Source organism: Ricinus communis, chromosome 5 (assembly GCF_019578655.1).
Source record: "Ricinus communis isolate WT05 ecotype wild-type chromosome 5, ASM1957865v1, whole genome shotgun sequence".
Taxonomy (NCBI): Eukaryota; Viridiplantae; Streptophyta; class Magnoliopsida; order Malpighiales; family Euphorbiaceae; genus Ricinus; species Ricinus communis.
In genome coordinates, this window is record NC_063260.1 from 559,361 (window position 1) to 579,347 (window position 19,987).

The window sequence follows — 19,987 nt, forward strand, 5'->3', positions numbered from 1 at the left end:
GACTTAAAAAAAAAAAAAAAAAAAACCGCGGCCGGTTGAATTTTAATTGGTTTTGCTGAAAGCTTTATTTTAGAGTTTTGAATCAGAGCTCTTTAATGCAATTTCTCATATTAGAGTGTTCTGAAATAGAGGTGTTTAATTCAGTGCTGTTTGGAAATTGATTTGAAAATAATAATAATTTGCTATAAAATATAAAATTTTATATTTATAATTATGGTGTTTTGAATTATTAGATTTTATCAGTAAAATTCAGAATTTGAATATTAATTTATAAAATTATTATAATAAATATAATTGAAATAGAGCTGTTTAATTTAATTTATCAATTTTGTTTTGGAATTTTGATATATTATAAGATCATACTAATTATTTTATATTAATTTTGTATATAGTCAAAATTTTGTGTTTTATAGTAAATATTACTATTTGAGAATTATTTTTAGTAGTTAAATAATTATAATAATTATAATAATATTTGTAATTATTGAATTTTATTAATAAAATTATTTATTTATACATATTTTCAATAATAAACTAATTAAATAAAAATATTAATTATGATATTTTCGGCCACCGTACTAAAAGAAAATGAGAAACATAAATAATCTATAATAACGAAAATCTTCCTTTGAAAAGAAATTGATCCTAACAAAACTGACTAGCAAACTGAAAATCTTCCTTTGAAAGTGCACAGAAAACAGACTTCCCACAAAAGTATCTTTGCTTCTTCTCTAAGGCATCAAGCAAAAACGCCATTTATGTTCTTTATGTGGAAAAGAGGATGAAGCCCTTGAACATATGCTGTGTTTTATAACTACCATAAAAGGGCTTTTCTTGGTTTAGTTCCTCTCCAGGCTATTGTCCTTAAAGCACAAGGTTTTCATCGTTCCATGTCTGGTAGGAGAGATTAAATTCAGTAGCTCTTAACTATGATTTTGCTGCCTTTATTGAATCATTATGTTCATGTGTTAAAAAGGATATTTAAGAAGCCCATAGTGCAGTGATTTGTTGAAGGGTTGTATAAGCCCTAATCCCATCTCCACCGTGCATAGAGAAATGGATGAGTTTTCTTTAGGTCTGGAAATACCAGTCCGACAGCGGGTATTTTGGACATCCGATCTAACTGAATACAAATAGTTGTAAACAGATTCATAAATATCGCATTTGAGTCGTTTTCAAAATTAAAATTTTACATATTTATTTTTCGAACTCGATTATTTAAATAAATACATTAAAATTTGATATCTTAAATAATATATTTTGTATATTTTAAATAAAATAATAAAAAATTTAAGATTATAAATTTTTATTTAAAATTATATAGTTTATAATTTATAAATTTTTTGCTAATATTTTTTAAAATTTAATTATTATAAACGATTTGTAAACTGATATCTATTTAATTACTCTAATATCTATGTAGATAAGTATTTAATAAGTAAAATGTCTTTTATCTATTTAAATATTTATAAAATTTATTTAATAATTATATATTAAATAAATTCTTATTAGATTCAAATGGTATACGAGTATTTCTATTCAAATTTGAGACATTGTTATATATTTTAATTGGATTAGATGATTGTAAATGGATGAGTATTTTACAGATTGTGATTTCTAAAAATTATATATATAATATAATATGTAATAACTTATTATAGAAGATTTTCTTATAATATTAGCATTATAACTAAAATAAAATATGCAAAATAATAATTTACACATTAAAATGTTTAACATAAAATTATAATTTATTAATAAAATTAACCATTGTATTTTTTGATATATATATATATATATAATACTATAATTTTTGAATGTATTATAATAATTAATAATAATAATAATAATTATTATTATTAATTAAATAATTACAAATAAATTCATAATTTAAATAAAATCTCAAATTTAAATACTCATCCCTCAATTATTTTTTTTTTAAAAAAGCTAAATTATAAAAAAGGTGCAGATCACGATTTTAGAGCTAAGTATATATGTAAAATTAACAAACTACAATATAGACAGTATAGACTCGACTGTCCCCTTGAAGCCTCGCTTGCAAAGATCTTCCTCTTTCTTCTTCTTCAGGTATTTTGTCTCCCTTCCGTTTAATCCTCATGATTCACTCTTCTTATCCCTCTCTGCCTCTGTATATCAAAGTGTCCACAAAATTTTCACATTGATTGGACAGGACATGCTTTTATAAACTGGAAGTAATGGGGACTCTAGGATTATGTTGTTCTGTTCATTCTTTACATTGCTTATTCTTAATAGTCTCAGGTCAGTTACCATTAGATCCTTTTGCTAAACTCTTATTCATTTTTTTTTTATTCTTGTCTAATGTTATTCAATTTCTCTCTCTTTTTTTTCCCTCAGTTATTATAGTACAGGCATTTGGGACTGCATCAATTATTGTACCCAATTCCAGTTGCTATGTTCTTGATAATTCTAGTCGCCTCGTAGATTTTGTATCCTGAAACTGATATGGGTTTGCAGGATTATGCAATAAATGTCTAAAATTTTCGTCGTTAGCTGTTTTACTGTTTAGTAAAATTGTTAGTTCTTCAGGATTTCTTATAGTGACAGATATTTTTCTTTTTCCAAATTCAAATTGTTGAAATTTCTTCTGTTTTAGGTCTTTTTGAGTGGCTAGTTATGCATAAATAGTAATTTACTCTCCCTGGGTTTCATTCTTTCAAGTGAAGGTGAAATAGGTTTTTGTATTTGTTTTGAGTATATTGTCTGCTCCTTTATATGTTTCAATTGAATTTATTTTAAGTCAATATTTGTTCAATGTGCTTTTCTCTTAATTTGTTATTAGAGCAGCTGGATTGGGCAGCATTTTGAGTATGAAGAAAAGGTATTTCCTTTTGACTCTGCTACTCGTGGAGGTCTATCCAGAGGATACTGTGCTATAACATTATCTTGGTGCAGGAAAATACCGACTTAGTGGTTCGATTTTGCAAAGACGTTGAGAAACGATCACAAACGGTAGTCAATAACACCATGTTCTCATGTACTTTACCATCATGCTCCTTTTCTCTTGGTTTGGTTTCATAATTTTCTGTTCTGGGTTCTTCTTTCATTTATGAAATTGTTGATGCAAACAAAAGATTTTCTGTGTTTTAGTTTTATATTTTTAAATTATTCAATACATGTAGTAAAGACTTCAATCCAATTCACCAAACTTAACCACTATATCTTGTCCATTGCTTGAAATTTTAATTATGTGTAATCATTGAACTAGTGAAAGTTTTGGGCTATGCTTTTTAGCTTTAGTGTTTTTACTTTGATGTTAGGTTATGGTTGTGGACGAAAATACAGTTTATAATGAAACTTCAGAATATCATCATTCTGACATTTAATTGGCTATCAGCCTGTTCTCAATTCAAAACTTTTTCTACCAGTGATATGAAATTCTGAATTACCTTAAAAGAACTAGGAGTATTGTTTGCCAGAGAAAAATATTTTATGTTACTGAAAGATTGCCAAATGGGATTACTATTAGTTATTTTTCAGATAGTTGGAATTCATGTGGTCGACTTGGAAACCTTGCTGTAAACAGGAGTTATATTATTGCAGATTACATTCTCAGCAATGACTGCCATTGTTGCAGAAGTGGCTGTATGCAGGACTGTTAATTACTTTCAATCTGTATTTGAAAGCTCTATATGTATTTAAATTTCTGTATTACCACCATGTACATCATACACTTCTTTTTAATATAGGTAAGATTGATAATCTCTGAGCTTCAAATAACCATGCAGGGATATGTGGATTTTGGTCGATTTGATAAGTTCAACTATTTCACTGCTGGTTCAGGACATGCTAATTTTATTCAGGTAGGCATTATTTTAATTGTAAAACACTGTTTGCACTAAGAAAAACCAAGGCATATTGATCTGGGTGGCAGACACAGGATCATTCACATGAATTAGTTAAAGGATCTTGAACTCTAATATGAAGAAAGTTTAGAATGAAGAGAATGCAATTTCAGTACAAGAAAGAGTGGTCTTTACTTTTGAAGTAATAAGTTGCATTATCAGTGTTTTCTAAGTCACGTGAATTAGTTAAACTCAAAAGGATCTTGAATCCTTACATGAGTAAAGTTTAGAATGAAGAGAATGATATTGAAACAGAAGAGAGTGCTATACTGGTCCTTGGTGTTAAAATTAAATAATTTGTAGTCAATATTTTTGAGCTAGTGTTTGGAAAAAATTATCTTGATCTAATTTTACTCCCCATTTTGTGAATAAGATGGGTCATACACCAATTACAAGACAAAAAGAGTCTTACAGGACCATTGCACTGCAATTATTTTGTTGAGAGTAGAGGTTAAATCTGCAATTATTTTGCTTTCAAAAACTCAGATGAAACTTGTTTAATTTTTATTCTGGATCCTCTTCCATGTTTCTATCATTGCTTCATCATATTCTCTCATCCATGATTATGAGAAATTTCACTTCTGCTGACTGATGTGGGCAGAGGAAGACAAGCTGATCTAGAATGTTTGGCTGGCTAATATATATAAGCTGCATTTTCCCGAGATAATGAGTCATGCTAAACTTATTAACCAGTAATTTAATCATATAATTTTCTGTATCATATAAATTTTTCTGTTTGTTACTTGGCCAGGGTTTTTACAATGGTGATCTGGTCAATTGTGAGCTTAGTTATGACAAACTGGGACGTACGGCTCAGGTTAGTTCTAGTGTTAAAGCTTTTTCCACTAGTTATGATAAACTGGAACATACAGCTCAGGTTAGTCTTTTTTGTTGAATTTTTTCCCGATTATCAACCCAACCCTGGCAACTCTTTGCAAAAAAAGGTTATAAATAGATAAGGAGATATCAACTTCGTGAGCATCTGTTAGACAAACTAAGATGTATGGATAACACAACTTATAATATGAAACTTTTTTCAACAAATGCCCATCACTCCCTATAAAATATGGTGTGACTTGTATAAGAAGTGTATATACCTTTAAATCATTTGTTTAAGCATGCCTTCGGTTGTCCTTATGCTTCCGTACAAGTTTTATATTTGTCTGTCTTGTGCTATTTCAGGTCAATATCATATGTGGAAATTGTTTAGATGGACGATGCAAAGGTTGTGAATGCTTTTTCTTTTCTTTTCTTAATCTTAATTTATATTTTCTTCATGTAAAATAATTGGTAGTTATACTTTCTTTTATTACATGATGAAGGATTTAATTTTGGTAAATGCTTTGAACCCTCTCCTTGGTTGTACCCGAATTCATTAGGCAGTACAATTACAGAACCTTGAAATTCAGTGAAAATTAAAAAGTTGAAATAGCTATTCAGCATCAAAGTAACTGGTCATGTAGAGAAGGTTGATGCACGCTTAAAATCTATTTTGATAATATTTGAAACATTTAAATGGATAATTTAAATATTGGTTTTAGCTATATTAGTTGCTGATGCTTGCATGTAACAAGAGAACAGAATTGCTATATGAGTGCTCTATTGCTGTAATATGTTTTCCTAAGCAAGTTATTCCTAGAACTGTCATTAGCCAGATTGAGCCTGATCTTTGACATGGCTAGATGTGAGCTGAGATACATTATTGATATAAAGGTTGTAGCTCTAGTCTGCTAGGCTCTTTCTTGGTTAAGGTACTCATTAAGTTTTGGATTTATTTCTTAACTGCATTACTTTTATAGTTCTTTTTTTTAATCTTTCTGCAACTCTTATATCTATGACCATTGTTATGCATTGCCTGCCACTCTAAAATGTTTCCTGATTAATAAAAAAGCATTGTCATTGCTTTATTTTCTTATCTCAGGTGGACTTGGATGCATATGCAATGTTACTTACGAGTCAGATTGCAGGTCTGTACTTGATGCCTCGAATCCCATTTTGTACTGATTAATGTGCTCTTTAGCTGTAGCCCAGAGTTACTTTCTTGCTCTGACTGTCCCCTCTATGATACCTTTCACCTGAGATTTGGACTTTATGTGACAAAGATTCATAGAATATGAACTCCATGTGAACTGCTTTATTTTTCAATCTTTATCATTCAACAAAAAAGTTAAACATGACAAATATTTCCACTCGCCAGAGGTGAAACAATTAGGAAGGTAATCCTTGCAAACATGCTGATACCAAATCCTTTTGCATATGATTTTAGGTATTAATGAATGCTATATTTTGAAGCTTTTGATATAAGATTATGCATTGCTTTTTTGGCTATGAGCAAGATATGTAGAAACATGGATTACACAATGTTATATGCTAGACATATGGGTACTAAAACATAAGATGCTATGCTAGAAATCTTAAATTATTCAGTTGAAGCAATAGCATAATGCCTCTGATCTATGTAGCACGAAAACGGCAAAATCTGGAAACAGATGCGGCAAATTGCATTCTTAAAAAATATAGGAAACAAAAACATGGGGGGAACATGTAAACTTTAAAGAGCTGGGAGTATATGTATATGAATTTTAAATATATAGAGGTATATATATAAATATAAATTTTGTATATAAATATTTTTAAATATCACTTATTCAGATATAATTACCATCAATCAATATTTAAAAAGAACAATATTAAGGAAAAAAGAACAATTCAAGTCTTTAAGAACAAGAAAAAAAGTGTTTAGAAAATACATAATAACAATGAGTACTCTTAATAGAAATAATTTTAGAGCTAAAAATGCGGAAACACTTATATGTTATTTATTTATTTAACGTTTCTGATCTAGAAATGGGTTTTTAATTTTGAGAACTTACTTAAACAGCCCTGAAACATTTTGGCAATGTTTCTTGGAGTTTCCTGTTTCCATAACATTTCTAAAAATGCAGAAGCGTTGTTCTGCCAGAGTTTCCATGCATCATAGCCTCTGACGAGCATTGCTGCAGAAGGGACATAGGCTGTTATGCTGGACAGATAATTGGATACCAATTGCATATACTGCTTATTGATGGGAAATTCTTACTCTTGAGGAAAACTATTTGAAAGGGAATAATTGGAAAGAAATTATAAAAAACAATCTTGAGGAAAATGAATAATGGATCCAGATCCTAAAAACAATAATGCTTTCGAATATTTGAAAGAGAACAATTGGAAAGAAATTATAAAAAACAATCTGTTGATGGCTTCAAGAATTACAGCAATACTCTGAATTACTTTTCAACATTTTCTTTTATGTTATACTTTGAATTGCTTCTCCTCTTTAAGACAAGGGTTGAGACTTTCTTTTTCTCTTCATATAATTTTGGATATGATTAGTAGAACTGCAAAGTTTCTTCTCCTAACGCACAGCTGCTTTTGCTTTTTTCAGAGTTGTTGTTGACCTTTCTGTTCCATGTGAGAAACCAGGCCCACGAGTATTTGAAGGCTTCACTGTTGGATTTCATCCGCGATCGTGGGAAATTGTAAGAAATCATGTCTCCGTTATATGCAGAAACAAAAGATCTTAGATCACTTGAGAATTCAGATGGATCAGCACCTCTTTTGCGCTTTCTAATTAAACTTCAATCTGCTTTCTTTTTTCTTTTAAAAAGTTAAATGGAAGTTTTCTTCTTTGTGAATGTGTAGGTTTATAATGGCTTTACTCAACTAGGTTACGAAAAGTCTCACCTGGACTTCAGGTAATCCTTTTAATTTCATTTCCATCACTCTAGTGAGAACTCTTCCTAATTTAGTTATTAATTTTCCATGATTGTTCCACTGTGGATATTAGACATTTCCATTTTGCAGCTTCAGCACTGAACAAACTCATGTTACCCTTTATATGACTGCAATTGCTTCTGTTTCTACTTTGGTGCAAAAACCCATTATAAAGGTACCTTCAGTCTGTCCATTGCATCTAACCTGCTATTTGTGAATATGTGTGCTTAATAAACTGATTACTTTCTCAGGTTCTTCCAGAGAAAGGACTAGAGGTTAGGTTATCAGGCTCAGGTGCCACTGGGACTCCACCTACAACTTTGTCACCTACAATGTTAATTCTGGAATGGACATGTATGGCTTTCCTAAGCTGTTGTTTAATTTTATAATTTTTTATCAATTCTTAACTTGTATTTCTAACTTTTAAAGGTCAGGAGGTCCGTCATGCACCATATGAAGTTAATGTCACAATCCCAATAGAGGGTTATGAGCCTGTTCAGTTTTTTCTTGCAAAAATGTGTGGTAAGCTTATATTGCTTTCTTAGAGAAAAAGTACCCAGTTGTAATAATCTTACCATCAGTTGAGTCCTTTATTATGATCTTGGACAATTTCTTTCCAGAACACCTTTTATGATAAGAGATGAGAACCATCTTGTAGTTAACCTATTGCTTGCATTATAACGTAGTTGACTTATATAGTTGGCTGGATGTCTACAATATGCTATATGAAAATAACCCCCCTGGATGGCCCACTAAATCTAATTGATAGTTCATTAACTTAGTTTGAGAGTTTTAGTAGGATAGGAAAAGATAGAATAGCAGTTAATCCATGAGATAGGAAAGAAAAGAAATGACAGGTCAAATAATTCCCTATATTTGGAAGTTTTGAGGAATTGGAAAGGTTAATAAGAGTTAAGGGTGTAACAGTCATATTTGGAAATAGATTTAAAGTTGATGGAGGGGTAATTGTTCTTCTCTCAATTTTGTGGGAGTAAAAAATTGAGTTTGAAGAGATATCAAATCCCTTCTTATCCTTTATTTTCCCATCTCATTATTAATCTCTAAAGAAAGGTAACTCATATAGCTTCCTCTTTTCCTTTCCTATACCATCCTATCTATTATTTGATATGTGGTAAGAGAAGGTGACAGTGGAATTTGTTGTGTACTGCCAATGTCTTCCAAGACTTCATACTATCTTCTACTGTAGTTTCTGTTAGAAGTTGTATTTGTCCTACATCGGCTAGTTGCTTGGCGTATGGTGTATATATGTGGATTGGGCGGCCTCTTCCTTTGAGCTGGCTTTTGGGAATGAGTTCTTCCCAAGCCCGTTTGTCAGTTCCAATCCTTTTTTCTTCCTCCTGGTTTTTGCTCAAGTTTCTAGTTTTGCTAAAGACCTAGCCTTGTTTGTGCCAATTTTGCAGAACGCAGACAGGTTCAGGGGGAAGACTCAAGACGAGGATGGGCGATATTTGGGGTTCTATCTTGCATGTATGGAATCTTTTTTTAATTCCATAGTTTTGAAGCTCGTGTTCATTTATTTTACATAGTAAACATACAAGAAATATATATAATGTGGGCTCTCAGTCCCTGTCGTAATAGCTTTTCCAAACTTGCAGATTGTCCATTGTGTGTTTAAACTAGTTGAAGGTCATGAATATAGTCATGATTTTTCACATATGACTGACATGGCATTGTTCTGTGTTATTCATAATAGGCAGGCACCTGTCATTTTGTTCAACAACTAAAAAATGTCATTGTCCGTTGTGGCATTTACAAACTTTATTGTTATTTCTTTATTCATTCTGAATTTTGATTTTTTAAAATTGACATGGAGCAGATTCTTTGTCTCAACAACACTCTTTTGTTGTGCGGGATTTATATACAAGACACGTGTGGAACACCTGGTAGCCTTCCTTGCTTTCATTACCAGCATTAAGTAGCATCCAGCTTTTATTTCTATTTTGTTTGGAAGCATCTGATAGTCTATAGCTTTTCATTTTTTCTTCCATATCTGTGAAATGTATATCCATTATAATCTATTGGTATGCATCTGAATGCAGCGGGGGATTGATGCGTTGCCAGGCATGACAGTAGTATCTGCGTGCTTAGAAATTGTGAGTATACATAATCCATTCTGACAAATAATTGGTTCCTGAAAATTATTATTTGAACACTAATGGTTTAGAATTAGCTGCGCAGATGTGGACTAAATGTCAAAATTTGGTAGTCTTTGTTAACAGGCCAATGTGGCCAAACCTAATATTTTTATGGTAGTAATCTGTGGATGAAAGCAACACCTCTAAGAGGTGGTGAAATCTTGTACTCTCTTCCTTTAGAGTGACATTTAGGTTTCTCAGGTCTTATTATCAAGTTGGAAGTATAATCAGGAAGTGTTATATTGCATAAATGAATTCTACTGAAGAATTAATTTGGCAATAAATTGTCCTCTTTGGTATTCTATGCATTAATATCTAGAATCTGATTAAATTGAAATGAAACAATATGTTAAGAAAAAATAACAAATTTGTATGAAAAAATTATGGAATTGTCTCATTCTAAACACTATGAAATGGTTAGTCTAAGCTGCAAAGCTAGCAGTATTTTGCTTGCTGTTTCTGAAGTACTTCATTGCAGCCGAAATTTTGAGCATCTTTTAGGTCCATCCAAATGCTTTTGTTCATCATATAGGTAGACCTCGTAAAGTGAAGAAACACGACGCAATAATGTGGAATTTAGCACCATATTTTAGTACTGTATGTGCAGGGTCTCTGACAGTTCTTTTAATTTGTATAAATAGGCAAGTGGTGAAGGGAATGGGTACCCACGAGCAGAAGACATCAACAGCGGCTACTCACGAGCAGAATCCTCCTGGGAACAACCTTCAGCTTCTGCTCAAGGAACATGGAGAACAAGTGAAAAGAAATACGGTTCAATTTAAACTTTGCATCTTAACTCAGTCAAGTCTTAGCAACATTTACAAATTTATGAGGATCAAACTGAAAACATAAATATAACAGATGTGCACAGAACAAATTTGTAGTAGATTCTTTGTTTGTCTGAACGAAATTTGTAAACAGGAGGTGATGTTTAAGGTGTTAATCAGGCTTTCAGACTTGGCAAGTCCCGTCTTCTCAAATTTCCCTGTAATGCAACGAGGCTTTTGGAGAAGGGACTAATTATTCTATTCCTTTTTTGCAAGATTTGCCATCATGATGGTCTGAAATGAAATTATATGTTGATTGCAGTGTGAATAGGCAGTACAGCATTCATGATTACATTCTCTAGTTAGAAATAAATGGCATAATGAATTGATTTATTGAAAAAAGATCCTTCAGAATAGTTCAGTTAGTAGTGGTGTAGTTCCTGAATTAGGAGGTGTGCCTTTTTGGTGGTCCACTCTTCACTGAGAACACAACTGGCAAAGAAGACTTTTTATACATTTACTTATTTTCTATTTTAAATCTAGACAAATTGTGTGTGCACCAGGAAAACTTATTCCTCATTTCAATCTAATTTGCAAGGAGCTACCAGTTGGATTTTACGTTTTCCTTCAGTCGAGATACTATAAAATTCTTAGGTAGGAACGGCAAATTATTAGGTGCAATGTCATGGGTTTTTCTTAAAAAAATTATTGGATCTTTAATGAGCAGTAAATTACACAAAATGCTTAATCATAACCTTACATATATTATTGTGAAGAAATGCTTAATCATAACCTTACATATATTATTGTGAAGATAATAAAATATAGAGAAAATATATTTTTAATTTTTTTATTTTTCAAGTTTTATTTTATTTTATTGAGTTTTTATATTTTATTTTTATTTATATTAAAGATTTAATAGTTCTTAATCAAGTAAACATAAAAGTAAAATGGCTCAATAGAATAAATAAAAGTTTAATGTAATATGTATAAAAAGTTCACAATAAAAGTAAAAGTAAGAGTGTAAAGGCTCAAAAAAATAAATTAAAACCTTAAATGCTTAATAAAATAAAACAGAAAAGTTCAGGAGATTAAAAATGAATTTTTCCTAACATGTGTTTTAATATGATAAATTTTAAACAATATTAAGAGACGACAAATAAAAAGATTTTAAAATTAATAACTTTTTAATTTTTATAAAATAAAAATATCAGTAAGGTCATTGCGTGATTGGTTTAGAGAAAATATTTTTATGTTCTCCAGCCTTGACATTCATATAAAAATCAATGGTGTGATTATTTTTATTTTTATTTCTTTTCTTTCTTCTTTCCTCCATGGCAATGTTACCTCTAAACTTTGTATGGAAATGGCAAATTGGAAATCTCATCTCCAAGACCAAGTAAATTTGACACAAATGTCAAGTACTGGGGAAGATAAGACCATGGCTGAATCAAAAGTAAATTTAACCCAAATAACATAAAGATCTAGGGGAAGGTTATATCACAACACCTTTTGAAGATCAGGTCATATCCCAATATATAGAATTTAAGTTTCCATTGGTATCAAAAATGTAGAATGACCCATATCCATAATTGGCCAGAATAATTTCTCATTCTCAACAAAAGGGTCACTGGTTCAATTGGGTGATACAGCTTACAGTATTGCATGCCATGAGCTTTTGGGAGAAAAGTTGTTAAAAGGAACAGTCAAAAAAGCTAGGCAGAATAAGATATTCTTGTTGTAAAAGGTGAGTAAGGTTCCTTATTTTTAAAGAATTATATGAACTTGGGAGTAGTTGTCCAACCCCTATCAATGTCCTTATTTGGATTTTCTTCCTCCAAAACCCCACATTACAAAAGTAGCTAAAAAAATAAACTTACCATACTAGCATTTGTGCCATTATAAGGGCTTCCAGAAATCCTTTAAACGATTCTTCTTAATTTGATATTATAATTTTACAACTTAATAAGAAATAATGCATGAGACAGTTTGAAGAACTAGCTTAACTGGTTAACTATCGTCTATGATTGAAGTTCGTTAAAAAATTCATTGTAATGAGTTTATATGTTAAATAATAGTTATAAAATTTATTTCGAATGAAATGAATATTGCATTGAAATAAATTATAATAAGAAAATATTTATAAAAAGAAAAGGCATGAAAATAAAAGTAATATAAAATGATAAGAGATATATTGTTATTATAAAATATTTTAATTTATTAATATGAGATTCATTTCTACCCCTACGATTAGATGAGTAACAAGTGAAGAGTAATTATTAAATTTAAAATATGTAATGCTTTCTCATAGTCTAAGTATAAATTATTTAAAATAATTATCACTAATCTAATCATTAAGTATAATATATCAAAAGGAGTGAGAAATTAGTAGGTAAGACTTTTTCATTCCCTTTTCTCTGCGAGTGTTTCTTTTGTAAAGCAGCAAATACGGCAGGACCATTCAATAATCTTACATCATCCAGAAGAATTTAACAAGAAATCTGAACAAGAATTAAGTCTGCCATGTATTAGTAAATGAATGTTGAAAAAGCATGTGAATATTTCAACTTCTTGTAATGTTTCCAGCTATGTCTTGTCACAACTTTCTAATAGTCACAGATTAATGGCACCATACTTAGTAGAAAATTTGAGTCAATTATGTTGAGATCATCCAATTTGTCAATGTAGCAGTTGAGTCTACTTCTGCTTTGACAACCTTTCTCACCAATTCCTTTGTCTTCACATTGTAATTTGTTTCTTTCTTTGTGTTATTTATTTGTTAATTTTATTAATTTGCTTTGTTTAGGATTTGAACTCTAAACCTCACCTGGAGACGACTTCAGCTCGGTTAATTGGGTTTGTGTCATTTATTTTACTGAAGCAACTTTGTGTCATGACCAAATCCTGCAAATGCATGCAAAGGTTAAAATGGTGTTTTAACCCTAGTCATATGGTTAAATACATATGACCCAAATCTATTTATATTGATAGCTATTTCCTATTGAATAATGAAATAAATAACTCCAAGACAAACACAAAAACCCTTTGTTTAAAGTTTTTAACCCAATTAAAGCAATGTTTCCCAAATAAGCAAATACATTTTCAATTATACCCTTACACCTAAAAAGAGATCAAAATGATCTTCCTTCATTCCAAAGTTTGGAGTACAAGTTAAGATGGGATATCTATATCAGAAAAACATAGTTGAATAGATAATTCTTCTAGAAGATTACTACAGATTGTAATGAATTAAATTTCATAAAAGAAAAATGTGACCATAATCAAATTATATGTGAATATTGTACTACATTATGTTCTTTCCATGTATGTTTAAGTACCCTCTACCAAACATACCTACAAAAGTTGTTTCCACTAATCATATTAAGTTAACAACTGCCTTATGTAGTATGAATGAACTAGTCAGCCTAAAGAACTTAAGTAAGTAACAACTCCACTCTCTATTTTCTTGTTTTGTCACATTGATACAGAAGCTAGTTAGTTACCAACTCCAACTTTTTTGCTCCTTTCACTCTAATTTTTTCTTTCTTTTTGGGTTCTTTGTGTCAAGCCTGGAGCAACTGATTCCTTCTATAAATACTCATAAATCATGCATCTAAGTTCTCAACATAGCAGCTTTTGAACTTTGCGGTTCATATATTTTCCCTAGTGTTCTTGCGTAGTAGCGAGTCTTGTTCTTGAAGGTGAAAGATAAAAGGGAGAAGCTTCATAATGGCTCAATGTATGAGCTTGTTCTTAGTTCTTACTCTCCTTGGCTCTGCTCCCCTTTGCTTATGTTGGAAGAGCAATGGTGGGTACCTTTACCCTCAGTTTTATGACCATTCCTGCCCTAACGCTCAACAGATAGTTAAGTCTGTTGTAGCTAAGGCAGTAGCAAAAGAAGCTCGTATGGCTGCCTCATTACTTAGGCTTCATTTTCATGACTGCTTTGTCAAGGTCTGTCAGCTTTTTAGATATTAGATACCTGTTTCTTGCTAAAATGTTCATATTCACTTAGCTTTTTGCCACTATGATTAATCTGCTAGGCTGAAATAACAATATAATGACATAGAAGCTCAAACTTTTGTTGTTACAGGGTTGTGATGCATCAATACTGTTAGACAGCAGTGGAAGCATAATCAGTGAGAAGGGTTCTAATCCAAACCGAAACTCAGCTCGAGGATTTGAAGTAATCGATGAGATCAAAGCTGCAATAGAGAAGGAATGTCCTGAAACTGTATCTTGTGCTGATATTTTAGCCTTAGCTGCTAGAGACTCCACAGTTCTTGTAAGTTCTTTTTACTTTGCCTTGTGGTGAAAATATACTAACCAAAACATCCTGACCTGACCATTGCTTTTTCTTCATGTACACAGGCTGGAGGACCAAGCTGGGAAGTTCCATTGGGAAGAAGGGATTCTAGAGGCGCTAGCTTGAGTGGTTCTAACAACAACATTCCTGCTCCAAACAACACATTTCAAACAATTCTCACTAAGTACAAGCTTCAGGGCCTCAATGTTGTCGATCTTGTAGCACTATCTGGTACTGATTTTGGCTTATCAGAAAAGAATTGGTTAACTATCAGGAATACAAAATATTCAACTGTGTATTGTTCACTAAATGCTTTCTTCAACAAAAGAAAAACATGACTAAATTCCCATGAATTTCTTGCAGGAAGCCACACAATCGGAAATGCTAGATGCACCAGCTTCAGGCAGAGGCTGTACAATCAGTCTGGTAATGGGCAACCTGATTATACACTTGATCAATCATATGCTGCTCAATTGCGCACCAACTGCCCAAGATCTGGAGGCGATCAAAACCTGTTTTTCTTGGACTTTGCAAGTCCAACAAAGTTTGATAACAGCTACTTCAAGAACCTACTTGCTTCAAAGGGCCTGTTGAATTCTGACCAAGTTCTCCTGACAAAGAATGAAGCATCCATGGAACTGGTCAAGAATTATGCTGAGAACAATGAGCTCTTCTTCGAGCAGTTTGCTAAGTCAATGATCAAGATGGGAAATATCTCTCCATTCACAGGTTCAAGGGGAGAGGTGAGAAAAAATTGCAGGAAAATTAATGCTTAACTTCACCTTACTGCCAAGTTTGCTGTTGACAAGTGATTTATGTTCTTAAGGCTTTGTGCCTGATTTCATATTATGTACTGTCCTTATATTACTTATTTCAAAGAGAAATTCCAGTTCTGCATTTTGTTGTTACTAATGGAGTTTCAACATTATTCTTTTCACACACAGCTGAAAGGTTCATGTGAACTTGGCTCTGTATTATGCTGTGATGACACTTTGGCTTGTCTCTGTCAGGACAAGTAGAGCTAAGTTCGTTAATTAACCATGGTTAAGAAAACTTGACAAGCAATAATAATAAAATTTTATGAATGAGAAAATAATACCTCAAAAGTTTTAATATATTAATAAACCTCGTTGTATTCCTACCCACATCATCTAAATTAGCTGCAAGAATTATAAGAAGACACAATTACAATTACCCCCTTAAAATTTACTCAATTATGCAATTGTGCTCCTTTAGTTCTTCATTTGTATGTCCCGCTCATAAGTATAACACCTTTTGGTAGTGTTCTATTAATTTAATGAATTCTTATTTGGTTAACATGCTGATATGTCTTATTCTAGTAACTTGGAAGGATAATATTACTCTTATTTAATTAATTTTATATTAAACTAAAATTTATTTTAGAATAATTTTTTTTAAAAAAAAATATAACTCTTTCTTCACTTAGGAACAAAAAGGCAACTTAATTTCCCCCATCAATTTTCTTCTTGAAATCTCTTAGAAGATGTGGGCAAACTCAAAGTGCTCCAGTAGGAAGTGAGATGGGTGGGAGATTTCTAGAACATGCCCTTTAGGTATATTAAAAGAGTAGTAGTAGTAGTAATAATGACTTCTGAATCTACAAACAAAAAGAAAAAGGGCTCTAATGAGATAGTTGTCTTAATGATGTTTATTGTTCTTTCTTGGATTGGTGTATCCATGCTAATGTAGAAAGAAATGAAACTATTAGAAGGCAATCAAACATAGCAAATATTTCAAAGTTAATATAAATCCCATTCAACTAATGGATATGAAGGAAGAGATTATAAAAATAAAAGAGTTCGAGCAAAGATTTTTATTATTGAGAGTGTGGTATGGAATTTTTAAGATTTTCTTTTTAGCAATTTGCGTAGTGCATAAACTTTTTATGTTTATTGTCGTTATTGTATTATTATATTGTGTCTGGTCGAGTTCTATAAAATTTTATAAAATTTAATTGTAAATTTAAAATTTATGTACTTTGAATAAAATCAAAATTAATTTAAAATTTTACATAACCAAATTTACTTGAAATTAGTTATAGCTAAATTAAATTCTAATAAAATTGATAAAATATCTAAATAAATTTTATATTAATTTATACTCAAAATATCTCTTTCAACTTTATTATTTTTATTTTACTTTTTCATATTTCTTTCTCAAATGAAATGAATTTCTTAACAGATTTCAACTAAATATGACGTTAGGATTTAGGATGAATTCTTATAGAATTGGAGTTGAAAATTATAAGTAGTAGTTTAGATGAATGTAAACTTGCACTCATTATTCTTGTGCCTTGTCAGGTTAGTAGACCTGTTCATGGGCCTGGGTACCTGCCCGGCCTACCCAGGCCCACATTCTTCGTGCCGGACTTGGACAATAATTTTTGTGTACAAACCCCGCCCGAATCCATAAAAGTCCGAATTTTTTGAGCTGGGCTTGGGATTTTCATAAAAACTCAAGTCCGGCCTGGCCCGGCCCGATATTTAGTTTAATTAGAAGAAAAAAATGCCATACCTAGCATTTAAACTTGTGACCTTCAACTTATAATTAAGTGCTACATACCATTTAGCTACCTATTATTTTTGTCTATAATTGTTATTAATAATATATTTAAATAAAACTAAACTCAAGCCCGACCCGAACCCGCCCAGACCCGATCCGTATTTACAGGTTTAACAATTGGTCGAGCCGGGCCGGGCCATTTAAAAAAAAATCAGACTCGGGCTTGAACTGAGAGATATTAAAAAATTCTCGGGCTTGGGCGGGCTCGGCCCTGTTCAAAATAAAGTCAAGCCCGGTCAGGCTCGGCCCATGAACAGGTCTACAGGTTAGTAACCAATTATACAGCTTTTTGGTCAAGTCTTTTTAGCCTTCTGTAATCATGGATAAACTTTTTTTAGAGGAATCCAAGCCAAGAAACAAAACAACCCTTTATTTTCACCAATTAAAGCAATGTTCCCCAGTTAAGCAAATAGAGATTCAACTATATCCTTACACCTAAGAGAATCACAATTCCTTCCTTTCTAAGTTTTAAAGTACAAATTTTAGAAGGGATATCCAAATCAGAAAAATTACATGACTCCATAGACAAGTCAAATGTGTACTGCAAAATGTGAATCAAAGTAATAAATATATCATAATGAAATTTAACAACAATTTTAATATATAAGTAGAGATTTGTACTACATTATATATATATACACACACACTTCAATACCATCTACCAAACATGAAAGGTTCCCATTAATCACATTGACTAGTTGGCTAGCAACTTTATATATACTATGAAAGAACTATAGTCAGCCTAAAAGAAATTTAAGTAAGCTAACAGCTCCACTCTTTTATTTTCTTCTTTTATCACATTGATACCAAAGCTAGCTAGTTAGTTACCAACTCCAATCTTTTTGCTCCCTTCCCTCCTTTTTTCTTTTAAAAGATAACATTTCACCTTATCACAGGGCTACATCCACAAAACTCCCTCTACAAATACCAATAAACCATGCATCTAAGCTCCTAAAATAGCAGCATTTGAAGTTTTTTGATATTTCCTAGTGTTCTTTTGTAGTAGTGAGTTTGTTCTTGAAAGTGAAAGATAAAAGACAAGCTTCACATGTAGGAGCTTGTTCTTAGTTCTATATACTCTCCTTTGCTTTTCTTGGAAGAGCAATGGCAGTTGCCTTTACCCTCAGTTTTTTATGACCATTATTACCCAAAAGCTTAACAGATAGTTAAGTTTATGGTATTGTATCCACTACAGTAGTAAAAGAAGCTATAATGGCTGCCTTATTATTTAAGCTTCGTTTTCATGACTGCTTTGTCGAGATTTGTTAAGTCTCTGGAAATAAACCTACCAATATCCATGTAATTGAATACTCATGATAAAATGTTCATAAGCATGTATTTATCATTACTATATTAATCTGTTAGGCATTAAGGTACAACCTTTTTTTTTTGGAACAAAACCCTTGTTTAGGTGTAAGAAATTCAAGGAAAAATAAACAAATAACAGTTTCGAAGGATTTGTTTATTTGTTTTGTAATTAGAATGACTGGAACATGTCAATTTCATCTTATTTTTAATTGTCCTTGATTCTAGATACTGTTTTCTCAACCATAGCTAAATTACGAGTACAAGGGATCACTTGACATACAACTACAAGCACACAAAGCTCTTCTATTACAGGGTTGTGATACATCTCACTGTTAGACAGCAATGGAAGCATAATCAGTGAGAAGGGCCCTAATACACACCGAAGCTCAGCTCCAGGATTCGAAGTAATAGAGAAAGAGTGTCCTCATACCGTATCTCGTGCTGATGTTTTTGCCTTAGTTGATAATTAGACTCCAGGGTTCTGGTAAGTTCTACTGCTTAGCACTATAGTGAAATTAAACTAACCATAGCTTGCCAAAATCCTGGGGGAACCATTCTCTTTTGATATACACAGGCTGGAGAACCAAGCTGAGAACTTCGATTGGGAAGAAGGGACTTAACAGGTGCTAGCTTGTGTGGTTCTAACAACATTCCTGCTCCAAATAACATATTTCAAGCAACTCTTACTAAGTACAAGCACCAAGGCCTCAGTGTTGTTGATCTTGTAGCACTATTTCGTAACTGAATTTGGCTTTCTGCGTTCTTAGTGTTTCTCTTCTTTCTGATAAGAGTTCATTGAGTGTCAGGAATAATAAATTATCAGTTATGCAAATTCCCTCTTCAACAAAGGACATGATGAATGTACATAAACTACGGCCCATGAGTTTCTTGCAGGAAGCCACACAATAGGAAATGCTCGACGCACCAGCTTCAGGCAGAGACTGTACAACCAGCCAGGAAATGGGCAACTGATTACACACTTGACTAATCATATGCTGCACAGTTGGGCGTGCACTCCCTATATCAGGAGGTGATCAAAATTTGTTTCTCTTGGACTTTGCAAGTCCAGCAAAGTTTGATAACAGCTATTTCAGGAATCTACTTGCTCCAGAGAGCCAGTTGAGTTCTGACTAAGTTCTCCTGACAGAACAAAGCACCCATTGAATTGGTCAAGAAATATGCTGAGAACAATGAGCTCTTCTTTGAGCACTTTGCTAAGTCAATGAATAA

At 32.0% G+C, this 19,987-nt stretch overlaps 2 protein-coding genes across 2 annotated transcripts; both read left to right on the top strand.

Annotated features, from left to right (window-relative positions):
* The first annotated feature begins 1,930 nt into the window (after positions 1-1,930).
* Positions 1,931-10,821, top strand: LOC8279127. The gene is made up of 18 exons (XM_048374596.1): positions 1,931-2,088; positions 2,192-2,280; positions 2,377-2,468; positions 2,822-2,860; positions 2,935-2,991; positions 3,768-3,842; positions 4,636-4,701; positions 5,067-5,109; positions 5,806-5,851; positions 7,309-7,402; positions 7,566-7,618; positions 7,728-7,812; positions 7,889-7,991; positions 8,067-8,159; positions 9,059-9,125; positions 9,475-9,541; positions 9,698-9,751; positions 10,435-10,821. Exons 2-18 carry the CDS (start codon positions 2,217-2,219, stop codon positions 10,573-10,575), a joined length of 1,239 nt encoding a protein of 412 aa, XP_048230553.1. The 5' UTR covers positions 1,931-2,088; positions 2,192-2,216; the 3' UTR covers positions 10,576-10,821.
* Positions 10,822-14,160: 3,339 nt separating this feature from the next.
* LOC8279126 (peroxidase 72) lies at positions 14,161-15,774 on the top strand. Its single transcript, XM_002521466.4, has 4 exons — positions 14,161-14,514; positions 14,654-14,845; positions 14,932-15,097; positions 15,230-15,774. The coding sequence occupies exons 1-4, from the start codon at positions 14,290-14,292 to the stop codon at positions 15,640-15,642; spliced, it is 996 nt and encodes a 331-aa protein (XP_002521512.1). The 5' UTR covers positions 14,161-14,289; the 3' UTR covers positions 15,643-15,774.
* The last annotated feature ends 4,213 nt before the right edge of the window (positions 15,775-19,987 follow it).

What these genes read in the sequence shown, in the direction of transcription:
- LOC8279126 (XM_002521466.4), top strand. Translation starts at nt 14,290, where the DNA reads ATGGCTCAATGTATGAGCTTGTTCTTAGTTCTTACTCTCCTTGGCTCT. An exon ending in TTCATGACTGCTTTGTCAAG is followed by an intron (nt 14,515 to 14,653) that starts GTCTGTCAGCTT and finishes TTGTTGTTACAG; the next exon opens with GGTTGTGATGCATCAATACT. An exon ending in CTAGAGACTCCACAGTTCTT is followed by an intron (nt 14,846 to 14,931) that starts GTAAGTTCTTTT and finishes TCATGTACACAG; the next exon opens with GCTGGAGGACCAAGCTGGGA.
- LOC8279127 (XM_048374596.1), top strand. Translation starts at nt 2,217, where the DNA reads ATGGGGACTCTAGGATTATGTTGTTCTGTTCATTCTTTACATTGCTTA. An exon ending in ACTTACGAGTCAGATTGCAG is followed by an intron (nt 5,852 to 7,308) that starts GTCTGTACTTGA and finishes TGCTTTTTTCAG; the next exon opens with AGTTGTTGTTGACCTTTCTG. An exon ending in AAGTCTCACCTGGACTTCAG is followed by an intron (nt 7,619 to 7,727) that starts GTAATCCTTTTA and finishes TCCATTTTGCAG; the next exon opens with CTTCAGCACTGAACAAACTC.